This window comes from Melozone crissalis, unplaced genomic scaffold (genome assembly GCF_028551555.1).
Source record: "Melozone crissalis strain CALT ecotype California unplaced genomic scaffold, PUWL_Pcris_2 ptg000061l_1, whole genome shotgun sequence".
NCBI lineage: Eukaryota > Metazoa > Chordata > Aves > Passeriformes > Passerellidae > Melozone > Melozone crissalis.
The window spans coordinates 14,710,514-14,725,586 of NW_026535839.1; the positions used below are offsets into that span (position 1 = coordinate 14,710,514).

At 39.1% G+C, this 15,073-nt stretch overlaps 2 protein-coding genes across 3 annotated transcripts in view; one reads left to right on the forward strand and one right to left on the reverse strand.

The window, feature by feature from the left end:
* DOCK2 (dedicator of cytokinesis 2) overlaps window positions 1–15,073 on the forward strand; it is a 160,369-nt gene that overhangs the window by 71,963 nt on the left and 73,333 nt on the right. The window lies entirely within an intron of this gene.
* The window catches only part of INSYN2B (inhibitory synaptic factor family member 2B), a 30,193-nt gene that overhangs the window by 4,046 nt on the left and 11,074 nt on the right, over window positions 1–15,073 (reverse strand). For both annotated transcript variants that reach the window (XM_054287821.1, XM_054287820.1), the window contains exons 2-3: window positions 4,172–6,302; window positions 1,443–1,517 (exon numbers count right to left, since the gene is read on the reverse strand). In XM_054287821.1, the coding sequence (XP_054143796.1) occupies window positions 1,443–1,517; window positions 4,172–5,538 (1,442 nt within the window). In that variant the 5' untranslated portion in view covers window positions 5,539–6,302. The remainder of the gene's footprint in view (window positions 1–1,442; window positions 1,518–4,171; window positions 6,303–15,073) is intronic.

A 15,073-nucleotide genomic window follows, 5' to 3' on the forward strand; every position in this document is an offset into this window, starting at 1 on the left:
CAAGGTGTTATTGCAAAGAGAGAAGGCATCCTGTGGTCAAGGGAGGTCTGTATATAAATTCTGGGGAGTGACCTGTTCATGTCTAGCCCATAAAATACACAGAGATTGTTTCTTCAGAGACCATGATCAAGTGAAGGAAATCTATTTTTTTCTTTTTTTATGGATACAGTCTGTGCTCTTGGATAAGTCATGTAACTTCCCAGGGTATCCAAGGGGCTGTGAAGAAGACCTCCAGCTTTGTCTCAGAGGAGTTGTGGTGTTTAATTTGTGACATGTTAATTACTTGGAAATGTCATTAGCAGAGGTTTAGGACATCAGTATGGGATTGAGCTGCATATTGAACAATAAGTTCCAGTGCTGTGTCTAGTTCATTAAGGTCTTTACTAATTTTGCTTCCTGCAGTACATGAAGTGAGAAAAATACTTCCATGTGACTATTTTCTATTAATTTCTATTTTTTTTTTTTATATATCTATTATATATATATATATAGATATATATATATCTATATAGATATATCTATAATAATATATCTATTAATTTCTATTAATTATTTCCATTAAAAAATTAAAGTTATAGTGATTACAAACTGTTGAAGATAATGGTCTGCCATGGAACATGGAAGGAAAAGCTTCCAGCCTCAAAGAGAAATTCTGTAACTCTTTATTTTTGTAAATGTAATCAAGGTGTGGGGTTTCTGCCTCTGTAACTGAGCTTACAGAGATTGGATATTGTCTTTATAAATTCCCTTGCTGAGTGGACAAGGTACATGTGCAGCACAAGCAAGACTTTGTACCTGCTGGCTTTGGGCTTGATGTCTGGACAGCTGAAGGCTCTTAGAGTGTGTTTGTACAGACACAGCATTTGAAACATGTGCAGTTCCCAGAACAAGGCCCTGAAATCTTTCTGGCCATAAGAGTTTAGATAAACTGCACTTTAAATCTGAAGTAGCCTACACTCAAATTGTGCTTTCTGATATTAACAACAGCTGAGGTGAAAATGTGGGAATTTTGGGTTTGTTTTGCAGGTTAGCATGAACTGTAGCTGTAGCCCACTGGCATTCAGAGAACTGAGAGTTTATCTTTTCCAAGATCTAAAATTACTACAGAAACCCTTGTTTTAAAAATGTACCACATAAAGGAATTCCATCATCAGAAATGGTATCACAGCTCTTCAAAGCATGCCAGTAATAACACTGTGAAACTTTAGAGGGAAATTTCTGTTTGAATTCTCCCAAGTCCAGTTCCCCTTTCCTTTCAACTACCACCACTGTGAATTGTTTTCTATTTGGGGAACAAACCAAGCACCTCATACAAACCACTTTTAGTCTTTTCTTAAAAGCTGGTTCTTAAAAACAGTTGAGTTATTTTATAGGTGTGAGCAAAGCAGTGTTTTGTGCAGCTGGGGTGTGCAGGCAGGACAGGACTGGGGGGAGCAGGGTACCTGTAGATGATGCACGCTGTGTTCTGGCAGGTGCTGCAGTTGTTGAGGTCCTGCCCAGTGTGGTAGAAGTTCCTCCTGGAACAGACAGCAGTCCATGAGATGTGGAGTTAAAGGCACAATAACAGAGCTCTGCGTCCTTTATGAGCAAAAGCCATTCTGTTCATCACTTCTGTTAGTTCTACTAAAAATTCTAGTACCAAATTCTAAGCTGGAAGATTTCTTTAAACACACACAAACCCTGTGAGCCTTGTCCTGAACTTCCCCACCTCATGCTGCTAAGAGTTCTGGTTGTTGGTTCTGATATGAATACTTGTTATGAAAACACTTATACATGAGACTGCTTCTAACAAACACTTTCAAGTATTTGAAAATCCATGCAATTTGCTGAATCAGCCTGATCTCTGTCCTTATGCTTTCCAGTCTTCCCTTTTCATGTTTCCTTATTTGACTATAACCAAGTCAGATTTTTACTGCTGATAAGTTACAAATTTGTAGTGTTGAGGAAAAAAAAAGTGAGTTTTCATGCTTAACACCAGCTAGAGCTGAAGTATTTTTATGATGGAGAGACCTGTGATAGAAACAGGTTGAGACTGGTGGCTCGTTATATCTGAAGTGTAACACTTAGATTTAACAAGTTTTATTTGAATTAGGGGAGATCAGTTGGTACCAAAATAATTTTCTGATTGTTTTGGGAGAAATGGAAGTTCTTCATGAGCATTGTTGTGCTATCAATGAAATTGCTTGGAATATTCAGTGTTACTGTGAGGTGAATCTGCCAAGGTGTATTGAAGCTTCTTATTGAATCTCAGAGAGACACTTCAAAATATTGGACAATGTTTTTCTTCTCAACCATGTGGTAACTGAACAGAAATGGATTATAAATCTTGCTGGATAATCTGACCATGCTTCACTGCAAATTAGTCTTTGCTATGGGCAGATTCACAAACATAATTGAAATTTAGGTTCTCCCCTAGAGAGCTGCATGCAGGGGAGAAGAAGTGGCTGTTCTTTTCTGTCCCTTCCTGTGGAACTACACTAAGGTGGTGACTGGATGAAGGTTACACCAGAGAAATGACTGCTGAGGCTTGAGACATATTTGGATCCCTACCTCCAATCTTGCCCCTTACCTGAATTTTCGGTTTGGAGTGTTGTAAATATTTTTTGCATTTTTGCTGTTAGTCTGTCTATGTGGATTTTGTCTCTTGTGTTTAGGCTGCTACAAATTTGGTGCTAGAAAATCATATGGAACAAGCCTCTGAGAGAGGGTATGTAACACTGAGGGAGGAGCTGAATTGTATGGGGAAAATGTTAGATAGAATTTATGTGGTCACAGTGGAAACTAAGGAAAGTATTTTTAATTATAATAACCAGATGGACATTACCAGTTAATGTTTCCAGGTTAAAAAGGTAAAATGTATGGAGTAAAATCACATGCTAACCTGATTTATATTGTTTGAATTTTTATCAATGAGTGTAAATTCTTATTTTAATTTTGGGTTGGAATGTTATTCAACAGAAATACAAGTTAACTCTAATTCCAAGCTAAAATATTTGGGAAAAGAAAGAATTCTTCAAAATAGATTATTTTTTCTCTTTTTTTCCTTCAGAAATTGTAAGAAAATTGGAGTATATAAAGCTGTGGCCTCTGTTCTATCCTGAGAGTTCTGCCCACATGGGCCAAGGGCAGAGCCCTGATGCTGGGTGGTGTGAGCACAGCAGTGTTGTGCTCTGGGCTCTTTCTGCAGCTGCACCTGCACAAAACCCTCAGTGCAGCCTCCTTGTTGTGGTGTCTGCACAGTTTGTGGAAATGAAGAGTATTACCTGATTTGGTCATTATTGTGCCAGTAAATACAGCTGATACACAGGATCTAATTATAGCATTAAGAGGGCAGTTTTGCATGCATAAGTGATTTATCTACATGCATGAGATGCCTGTGCTAAAGACTAGATTTATGGTAGCATAATCTCTTCATGTTCTTTTTTCTTTAAAAAATGAAATGGAACCTTTATTCCCTTGATTTGTTTCTGAGTTTTTCAAAGATAAGTTGCTTGAAGGATATACTACTTTACAACAAAACAGAACTTTAAAGTGTGTCCTAGATGCAATTACTAAAAGAGCTGCTTTTGATAGCTTGGAAAGCTTTATTAGGATATTCTGAAACCTGTTTTGAGCATAAAAATATTTAAAATTCTATTTTAACTTTGTCCTGTCTTTAGATGTTAGTTGCATTTATGGTATTATTATTTACAATGCATAATATTGCATGAATACTGCTTGTAGCCTTGGCACAGTCTGTGTCACCATAGTGACAATAAATACAGGGTTTTTACATTGTATGGGGGTGAGAAGGGAGCCACTCTGAAACCTGAGAGTCTGAAGTGAGTTCTTGCTGACAGCCTTCACATGCTCTGTCCTTAGCTCTCAGTCTGGCATTCCTTGTGTGCCTGACCTTGCCATGCTTTGAACACCCTAAATCTAAATAAAAAAGGGAGGTGTTAAGCTGGATCTTGCACTGGATTTTGTAAAGGCAGTATCAGCTAATGCCAAGCTATAAAGGGACTTTCTTCTCTGCTGAGGCCCAAACATCACAAAAAGGGTGTAAGATACATTTTTGCATACTCATCTTTAAATATCAGCAGAGCTGTGTTTTTCAGTAGCAAAGGTTAAAAGAATGCTAACATCTACTTTTCACTTCTGATGAATTAATAATATTAAAAATGAACCATACCCTTCACTGAGGGCTCTGGATTTTTCCAGGTCTTGGATTACATTCAAAAGGACTTTAATCTTCTCCTGGTTGGACTGCAAGGATTCCTCTACAGACTGCAGCCTGCCTTGTAGGGCAGAGAGTTCTCCATGTGCCAAGTGAATTTGATTGATTTCATTAATCTCTTTGTTGCTTTGTGGGTTTATTTCATTCCTTGGCGGATAAGACTTTGTGTGAAATCCTTCTGCACAGCTGTTACACTGGGAAACATCTGACTGGGTGGAATTGTTCTGGATTTCAGTGTTACATGGATTTGATGCATTGGTGCTGGGCACTGACGCTGGTGGGTGATCATCACTTGGGAGTGTCACACAGCTGGAACCTGGCTTGTGCTCTCCTGCCTGGTGACAGTCTCTGAGGAAACAAGGAGATGAGCTGTGGTTTGATGGGGGTGACAGTGGAGTAGCTTCCTTACTGCTGGCATCTCTGCTGGCTGCAGGCAGCTCAGAATCAATTTTCTGCTCTTCAGGAGCAGCAGAGTGGGGGTTACATTCACTGCAGTTCCCAGAGTTGCTCAGGCAAGGCTCTGCTCTGTCAGAATCAGATGACAGTGTGCTGTTTTCATGACTTTCATGGCTGTTGATGACAGTAGAAGAATGCAGTGAGTTACTTGAAGCTGTGGCTGTGTCTGGTGCATCCAGGGGAACGTTTTTGTCCTGTGGGAAACTCACATGAATGTATTCAGGCACCTGTGTGGACGCAGTTGTCTTGTCTGACTCTGAGAAATCCCCCGAGTACCTCGGTCCATTGCTTTGTGCTTTTGATGATCTCTGACCCAAGCCCACCTCACTATTCCTGCATCCATCCTCCAAGGGATGACTTATCCTCAAGTAGCAGAGCTCTGAGGACAGAATGTCTGGTTCACAAAGGTTGCCATTTACCTGGATAGAGTTTGCAGGCTCTGCTGGCATTTCTGTCAGTGATTTGCTTACTGTCAGCTTTTTCCTTTTAAAAACAGGGAAGTGTTTCCTGAGGCTGGGAGAAGTTTGTATGGCAATATTCCGAAGCCCCTTGTGAGCCCTTGGAAAAGTTGGAGACTGAGTTAGCAAAAAATTGTGATCCCTAAATATTTCAGTTTTGCCAGTAGTGAGTGCTGTGTGTGGGGCAGGATTGGCCTCCAGCTCTGCCTTGCTGCTGACACCATCGTCCTTGAAGCGCACCTGCTGGGATTTGGTCCTGCGGTGCTGGGGGTGCCTCAGAAAATCTGCTGAGTCCAGACTGTTCCTTTTCAGGAGCACTGGTCTCATTTTCATGTTTTGCTGGGCCATTGAATCACAATTTAAAGTCTGTAAGTAACGTGTTTCTTTGCGACCCATTTCATTTGACATTTGACCTGTATGTTAATATTGTTCCTAAGATACAAATTAACACCTTACTCCTGGAGCTTAGCATTCTTCTCCTTGTTATTATGTATATTTTCAACTGGCATGTTCTCTTTAGGGATCCTCTTTCAAATTTAATTGCTGATTAGACTAAAACTAAGATAAATTAAATATAAAATTTAAGGAAATATTTCTTGTAGCTTGGGAATGCAGAAATCCTTTTACCTGCAGCTAACATGGTCTTTGTATTACAAAATTGCAACAGGCTGTTTCAGGTAACTAATTTAAAGGTAAGGTTGAGTCTATGGCTTTCCTGGAGGCTCTCATTTGACAGCAGCTCTCCATTAGGGATGCAGCTCTTTTTTTTTCTGATGGACCAGTCACATGTGTTTTATTTGCATGTTGTCTAAACAAGCATGATAATTTCTGAGGGCATTTTCATTTCTGATGCATAGTTGTACTGATGGAATATATCCATTAATACCAAACTGAATTGCTTTCTTTAGAGATAGCTTTTCTTCCTCAGCCATCTTTTTAATGTCCTGTTGAAACTAATCTTCCCGAAGAGGTAAGGAAAACGTCACCACTTATGACCAGGGTGAAATACAGCATCCAGAGGGATTCAGTGAGAAAAGTTACTGATGTGTGGTTGTTACTGCCATTCTTGCAAACACAAGGCAGATCATGTCCAAGGGCTTGCCTCAGCTCTGTAAACAGGACAGAGGTCCAGGCTGAATAACCAGAAAAAGCAGAAGAGCAGAAAATGTTTCCTGAAAATAAAAAGACAAGAGTTGTAGCTGAGCACAGTGGCAAACATGACTTCCTGCTGCTGTTTCCTAGGCCCTTTGCATCATCTCTGCTTCTGAAACTTTGCCAATGACATCCAGAAACTGAAAAATGGTTTACAATTTGCAAGTGGCTTAAGTTTTTTTCATATGAAATACAATGCTCAAAAAATGGTTGGATATATTTATATGGAACAGACACAAAATATCATAAGCTTGAATCTGGTCCCAAATGCAGATCTTAAAACTTAAGCAGTTAGATTTGAGAATGGCTATTAAATCCTGTTATGGATGGAAATCCTGTTTGGAGGAAAGTTAAGATTTCAACAAAAATCAATTTTTTTTGTTGTTGTTGTTAAAGTTATTATTTTCAAGCATTCAGATTTGAGTACAAGACTGCAGCTAAATTCCCAGTACAGTGGTAATTTACTATTAATCCTGTTCCCTGTTAATTCACTGGTCATTTCATTAGCCTTACTACTTCCATTAGCTCAGAGCCTTTTATTTAAGCATTGCACAGATTTTACCATATTTAATTTACAAGAATTGAGGAGATGGGTGCAGTGGGAAAGATCTTGTTACAGAATACAGCAAACTGTTATGCAGCATCATGTAACATTTAGGCACTGTAATATAATTTAAGCAAAGCAATAACGTGATATTACTCTATTATAAAGTTTTAGAAGAAAATGAGTGTTGGATTATTTCACTGCAGAGAGAAATGTCACATAAAATATTGAGAAAATAAATAGGTGCATTAATACCAAATTTTACTTCTGTGATATTCATGAAGTCCTAGGAATATCTGTGCTGATTGTGCACTGGAAACAAGAATCACAGTAAACAAGTCCAACAGTTTCTGCAAATAACATTCCAGTGCCAAGTTCTGAGTTCTCATTTCACCCACTAATTACCAGAGACTTTTAACGGTTCTGTTTGAGAATTTATCCAAATATTGCAGCAGCATTCTCCCCATCACAGCTGCTGTGCTCCAGGCAGATGGACTACTTTAAAAGTTATACTTGCCCAATTAAATTCCAAAAGAAGCTTTAGAAAGCTAATCCTTTGTGTTTTAAATAAAAGTAAAAAGCCCTTAAGGGTTTTATAAGAGCTCTCCTTGGGCTGTAGAAGCATTTGAGCTACATTCCTGCATTCTAAATTTGAAAATTGCTATTTTAACTCTGTTGATTTTTAGCTACCTTGTCATCCAATACTCTGGGTTTACTATGAATTCTAATGAACATTTTGGTGCTGTTGTTTATATTAAATCAAGCTGAAAGGAAAAAAATATATAGCTAGGAATGTTCAAATATTTGGATTGAAAACCCAGACTGGTGAATTTCAATGAGTTATAGGTGTCTACTCTTGAGTTAACAAATCAGTTCAACATTGCCAATTACAAAGTTTAAATAACATTTTTCCCTTGCCCAGCATCTAATTCTTTATTCTTTCCTGACACAGCAATTTAAAGTTCTTGTTTTGCTCGTTATTTGACATTGACTGAAGTAGGAAAAATCCTACGGATCCATTTCATAGAAGTGCTTTCAATGTATTAATTTAACTTATTTCACTCATAAAGAAAAGATTAATTCAGTTTTAAATTAATGTCTGGTAGTAATACTAACAGTTTGAGTAGAACAAATTTACTGGGGTTTAATGTTCCGTGGCTCCAGCTCTGCAGCCTCTTCCTTGTTCCTTGGCTGCTCTGCTCCATGAACTCCCTGGGTTTTTCCAGTCCCTCCATCCCCTGTTGGATAAGTGCCCCACAAGGTGCTGGATGTTATTTTTAAATGTGCACATTTCATGCTCCTCTTTTCAATGTTTTGAGTATGTGAATCTGACTGATGTTACATTCTTTCTTCTGTTTGGCTTGGCTGGTACTGTGAAAGGAAATCTTGACTTTTAAGGTCTCTGCTTGCTTTGCACACACAATTCTTAGTGGTGGTAGTTCCTCTGCAGTGTAAACTTGCTCCACTAAAATTGTATCCCATAAAAAACACTCAGGTGCAAAGCCTGCCCCTCAAACAGCAATAAAGCTGCTTCTCCAGTCTGGGATTGTGGGTTTGAGTTCTCAGAAATGCACACACAGCTTAATCAGACTGCCAGGCAGGAGAAGTTTGACAAGACATAGATATTTTTCTATATAATTTTTCTTCCATCTTTCCTGCCTCTGCCTTACCAGTTTCTTCAACAGAGTCAAACATATTTTTTGGTTCATATTTCAGTTTAATGGCTGAAGCTGTGGGCAGAGAAGTGCAGTGGTAAGGATAAATGGGGATTACAGGAATCTCATGGAGTGAAAAACCATGCAGCAACAGACAGTGGGGATTTTGGAAGAGTGCAGGTGTGTGAGAGTGGTGGTTCTGGGGGTTTTCTGCAGGTTATGGCAAAAGTTACTTATTTCACATGGTTTTCAAACTTCCAGCTGCAGTTGGAAACCTTACATTTTCATTTGACAAGTTGATTCAGAAAATAAATATTTTTTTAATAGTAAAAGTGTGACATATTTTAGAGTTTTGATTTTCCCTTATGCATGTTTTAAAAACAATATTTCTTGAAACTAAATGTTTGAGCAGAACTTTTCCAATAAATAAACAAACTAGGTAAAAGCTTGTGGGGGCTCTCAACAGGAAGATGATTAATCTAATTTGCCTTCCACTTTTGAGCATCCACACTTTAAATTTCCCAACTCAGCCTATGGCAGTGGATTGGAACAAGGTGATTTTTAAGGTGCTGTCCAACATAAACTGTTCTGATTCTGTGACAGGTGACAGCTGTAATAACTGTAAGATAATTTATTCCGACTGGACAGTTTTCTGTCATGTCTGATTTGTGGTTTGTCCTGTAGAAAACAGATTTTCCATGGTGCACATTTGATGGACATTTTCAGTTTAGAGAGGCAGCTTGCTGAATTTAATTATGGTTTGTGCTTGATAATAAGCTGCTTTCTAGGTGGGAGATTCTCAGATTCTAAGAAATTTGTGTGACTCTCACTTTCCCTTCATCTTGCCAATCTTTCCAGGGTTCCTAAACTTGCTGGGATCAGAGGCTGCATGTGGGGGCTGCTGTGAACTCTGTGGTTGTCAGTGGCTGCAAACACCCTGGCCACTGCAGAGATCTCCTGCTATGCAGGTTCAATTTTCAAAACAAAAAAATAATATCTGAAATGCTCCATTTTTAGTTAACAACTCTGAATTAAGGCTTTAATTGTGTTGATTTGGATGTTGCTTTTGCTCCACTTCATTTTCTGTCTCCATCAGAAACTCCAGCAATAGCTGTTGGCCAAGCTGCTTAATTCAGTCATAACTCTTTGCATAAAAGTCATGTTGGGTTTTTTTCCTCAAAATAATGAGAGATGTTGAGGGTAAGTTTAGATATGCTTCTGAAATCCCTGGAGACTGCAGTGAAGCATACATCACCAGCTAGCACAGAGAGCTAGAGATGGATTTGAAACCATTGGAATTGGATGATGCTGGAAATTACCTCTTTTTCCTGTCCTCCTTTCTTGCAGAGGGAAATGGATGGAAATGTGCTCAGAGTTCCAGAGGAACTGCATGCAAGAAGGCCTCTGAAGGGAATATTTTCAGATGAAAATGGGTGACAGATGCAGAGCCTATAAAGCAGAAACAGTCCCCCAGAAGTGCAAATTTGCAGCTTATTGTGATACACAGGAAAAGCTGGCAGGGAACAGGAGAGATGAAACTGCTGAGAGAGATTTTTAAATGGCCTCTGTGTACAGGGGCCTGTTGTTGATCACAACAAGGAGTCTTATTGCTTTGGGTCCCACAGAATGAAGCACAAAGCTATTTATGAAAGTAAATGTGTTTATTATAAGAGATGGTGTAATTTGTGGAATATAGTTTTGTACCTGCAGTTTTCTCCAGTGCACAGCTTGTCTAGTGTAATATTCTGCTATTTCTTACTCTAATTGGGCAGTACGCAGAGTATCTGTTTCTGTTTGTGTTCATGGCCACAGAGGAGCTCTCTGGATGTCCCTGGGTGTGCTCAGTTTTCCCCTCCAGCAGTGGTTTGGTAATGCTGAGGGAACTTTGCTTGAGCAAAAAGGACTGAAGAAGGCAAGAACTTTTTTATAAATTTCGCTGGTGGGTTTTGTAAGCCACATCCAGGTGGGATCAAGGTGACTGGAGAAGAGAATCTAACAGAGATAAGGAATACAGGGTGGGATGGAAGCTTCTGTCCTCAGAAATGGAGCATTTCTGTAATGGAAGCGATTACAGGATTTTGTCTCTGACTAATTTTACAGAAAGATCTGGAAATTACTTCAGGTTGGTGAGACTGGGTAGAGAAGATGCTGTGATACTTACTGCAGCAGAAAATGGACTTAGCTAAGCAAGTTCTAGGGATGAAAATTGAGTGTGGTTTGCCTATGATTTGATTGAGATGATGCAATGCCATTGCACATGAAGTGCTGAAGATGCACTAAGAAATAGAACCATGATGATCTCATTTCTGAAATAACTTTCAGAACCATGGTACTTGAAATTCCTTTATTCTCCTTTAATAAAAATAAAAGTTCTTTTCCTTTGAAAAGATGATAGATTCCATTTTCTCTGTCAGAAAAAAAATCTTCACAGATTAGAAAACATTTTTATCTCAGTATTTCTTCTGGAGCATATGCTGGAAATTGTTCATGCAAGGTTTAGTGTCAGGAGGTAAGATACAACCCTTTGTTCACTTTAGAGGGAAGCATTTCAGTCACATATTTATATAGAGACACAAGCTGGATTTTTTTCAGTGTTAGTTTGCAAAGATGAGTGTACTTAAAACTGAGAAATTTCTCTTGAAGAACTGCTTGAATGCCTACAGGGAGAGGGAAGTTATCCAATGTGACAGGCTGGTGAGCTGGAAAGTGTCCAAATAGCTGGTTCACAGCACAAAATTTCAGTGCTCTTCCTTGTAGAAATCTTATCAGTTGAAAAAATGTTGCTAAGTACTTGATGTTTGCATCAAAGTGTGCACGCATTTTACACTTTAGATTATTGTAGGTTTTAATTCAGGCTTTATAAAATGTTAACAGAGCTGTATGAAGATCTACAGGTAACCTGTGAAAGGCAGGTTTGCACCCTGTGCTGCCTTGCAGGCATCAGCACTTGGTTAGAGACAGATTATTTCATAAAAATGAACTAATTTTAGTTCATAAAAATGAACAAAGACCTTTTGAACTTTCTCTTTGGTTGTCAATGATATTGACTATGCCTGTTAAAACAGAAAATCTTCCTATTTTTCCTGAAGTAACAAACTTAAAAGCTGCATTTTCATGGTTCCTGTGTGACAGGTTGCCACTGCCCAACACCTTTCTCCTGTTGAGACGCTGCTACAAGAAACACTATTTAAAACCAGTATAAAGAGCTTGCTAAAGACTGTGACTTCTACACTGGACTTGTTTTCATCATAACTGCATTTATTTAACACTAAAAAACAAGTTTTAAGTGTATTTTCTGCAGCCCCTTAGCTTTCAGTTAATTTCTGGGTTTTTTTCCAATGAATTTATCACTTCAGATCAAGAATGACATGGCAAAGCTGCATCCAAGAGCATTTAGCAGTCTGCTGTGCTGCAGCTGTGTGGGATGCCTTGTAAGCACTGGGTGTTCAGTGATGATTCTTTAGGAGCTCCAGAACTTTTTTTGCCACTTCAGTAAGTGGGAGTTTCAGTAAATGTAAGGAGTCAACTGTTACTCTCACTTGTGTCACAAACCTGGGTACTTGGGGAAGCAATGAGAGAAGAAACCTGATTGTATTTGCTGGAAGGCAGAAATTATGTATCTGACTCTGTGGAAACCCAGGGTACTGGGAATATTTCTCTGTCTGCTCTGGGGTGCTCCCAGGGGAGCAGTGACTCTGACCCTCATTCATGGAGAAAGTTTTCAAGATAGATTGGAATCCACAAAAGTGTGAAACATTATAGAGAGCAGTGTAGGTGTATCACTTGGTGAGAAATTGAGGTTTTGGGATTTTTAGTATGTTGTGGATGGAAGCAAGATGGAGAGCACAGGGTCTTGTCCTGGGTTTCTTCTTCATACTTCTTCTCCATGGGTTTGGGTGGCATTTTGTAATTGGGCAGGAAAGTTCCCATTGCAGCTCTTTGGGATCAGTTATTGGGTAAAAAGGGGAAATAATCCAGGTGTCAGTTCTTAATTGGACAGTTTAGTCTTGAAAGACTTTGTACCAAGAGATTGTTGGCCATTTTGTGCCTTCTAATGAAAAGCTGCCGAACTCACAGCAGTGAGACTGTTTTACTGATAAGAAATAATAAACACCTGAGTCCAAACATGAACTACTGTCTCAAGTGTCTTCAATCCAGACCCAGAGAAACCCACAACTGGTACCCATGCTTGACTCCATGTTCTCAGAGGGCTAATTTATTACTTTATGATACTATATTACATTAAAGAATACTATACTATACTAAAGAATACAGAAAGGATACTTACACAATGCTAAAAAGATAATAATGAAAACTCATGATTCTCTCCAGAGTCCCAACACAGCTTGGCCTTGATTGGCCAATGAGTCAAAACAACTCACACCAGATTCCAATGAAACAATCACCTATGGGTAAACAATTCCCAAATACATTCCACACATGAGAATCAAATGAGAAAAGAATTTTCCTTTTTCTCTGAGGCTTCTCAGCTTCCCAGGAGAAAATCCTAGGTGAAGGAATTTTTTCAGATAATGTGAATGCCACAGAAACCATGCCAAGCTCTCACTGAAATCCACTGTCCCATGGCTTCTGTTCCCTGTGGAAGCACTGGAACCTGGGTGGGAACATTGAGCCAGCTCTCACTGGGGTAACAGGGCAGGAATTTAAAATTGCATCCTGAGGCTTTTTTACCTGTGTTCCTCCAGAGCATCAGGAATGTGAGTAACTGGATATTTCATCCTCTAGAGATGTGTTTTGTGTACTCAGCTGAATGCATCTGGCTGTGCCTTTTCCCAGATGTCGGTTTTGAAATATATTTTTGGTGTGGGGGGATTGAATTAGGGCAGCTCAGACTGGGTTAGCAGCCACTGGCTGGCAGTAAGTGCAGGAGAGACTGCAATTGTGCTTATTGGCTTTGGCAGGGTGTCTGCAGAGACTGGCACTTCCCACAGGCTCCAAATTCTGGCACAAAAAGCTACAGGTGGAGGAGAAAGGGAGTTTGGGATGCAAGGAGCTGAGGACTCCTCTGGGAAAATCTCTGCTCAGTGATGGCCATGGCTTTGCAGTGTCAGAGGAGGATTTCTCAGGCTGTATCACCCTGCAGTGCAGTCTGCTCAGCCAGGCTGATGCCTTGGCACATCTCTTTTGGAATGTTTGCAAAATGGAGCTGTGGTTTGATTGGCAATAAGGTTGGTAGTTCAGGTTCTTGTGTGTATTCTGTTTCATTCCATCCTAAACCTGTCAGGAGCCAGAATTATCCATTCTGGAAGGGGATTAGTGAGGAGTAGAGCAAAAGAGAAACCTCTGTGTATTTTGAGTCTCTGCTATAGGTAATTTTACATCAAAATACACCAGCCTGCTGATGTTGGAGAGTTCAGTTACATGTATTTTGAGGGGTTACAATTAAATGGAGGAGAATTGCATTATAAATCTTTGAATGTTTGTTCTCTTCTTCTGACTTTGCAGTTGCAAATTTTAGTTCTGTTTCATATCACCGATAGTGAAGGCATTAAGGAAATTCACAGTTCAGATTTATAAGAGTTACATGTATTTGGCAAGAACACAATTCTTGGTTTCATGACTGTCTATTTAACAACTCAGTAGCTTCATGTTGCAAAAGAATGGAAAGAGACCACACAGGTATGTTTTACTTGTGTCTGCTCTCTTGCGCAGTTCTTCTCTTTAAATCCATGAGAAAGGTTTATTCTCTTTTATGAGCATTGTAAAGGTGGTTTTTAGAGTTTTAAGTCTGCCTCACCAACTTATCCATAATTCTCTGTGACTTTATTCTGTCAATTTATACACTTCTGCCCTGTATATTTAAACAGTCGGCAGCTTAATGCTGTTTGAGAGGTGCACAGATTGTTATTATGCAGGGCAGGTGCCTTTACTTTTCAATTGTAGCATCATTATTGCCTGGCTACCTTTTCTAAAGGTGGAGAAAACTTGCTTTTGAAAAGCCTTGCTTTTTGTGAGGAGAGGATTTGAAAGAATCCTGCTTCAGTTAATTATTTATAGCCTGAAAAATAATGTAGCCTTACAATTGCTCTCCAAGCTTGGCACCACTCCCCACATAAGGAGCACCAGGAAAATGAAAGTTTCTCTGCAGCTCATGCTTTGACAGAGACACCCATGCTAAGTTACAGCATTATTGCCATGTGTAGCATTATTTTATGTTATTAAAATATTTATGGCTAGATACTGATTTTTCTTCAAAGCAATAGAATAAAAATTCAGTAAAACTTGTCCCGCTGGGATAAGACAAACAACTGGCTAATTTGTTCTTCACACTTTATTTGAATAATATTCTTTTATTTTTACTTTTTTTGGTGGTTACTGCTGGCTTGGGGCAGATTATGAAAGCTAAAATTGTCTCAGTACTAACAGGTGCTGAGGAATGCTGTAAGATGGAACATTCAAAAAAATGCCTAGCAACTTTTTCTCCTGATATTTAAAAGAAAATGTGTATTTCTTCTTTATCCAAAGCTTGTACAATTTATCATGAAGTTGGAAACAGTTTGAGTTACAACGGGACCAGACACTTGGCTGGAACTGAAATGCCCCTGATGACTGAAGGGCTTAGGTGACATCT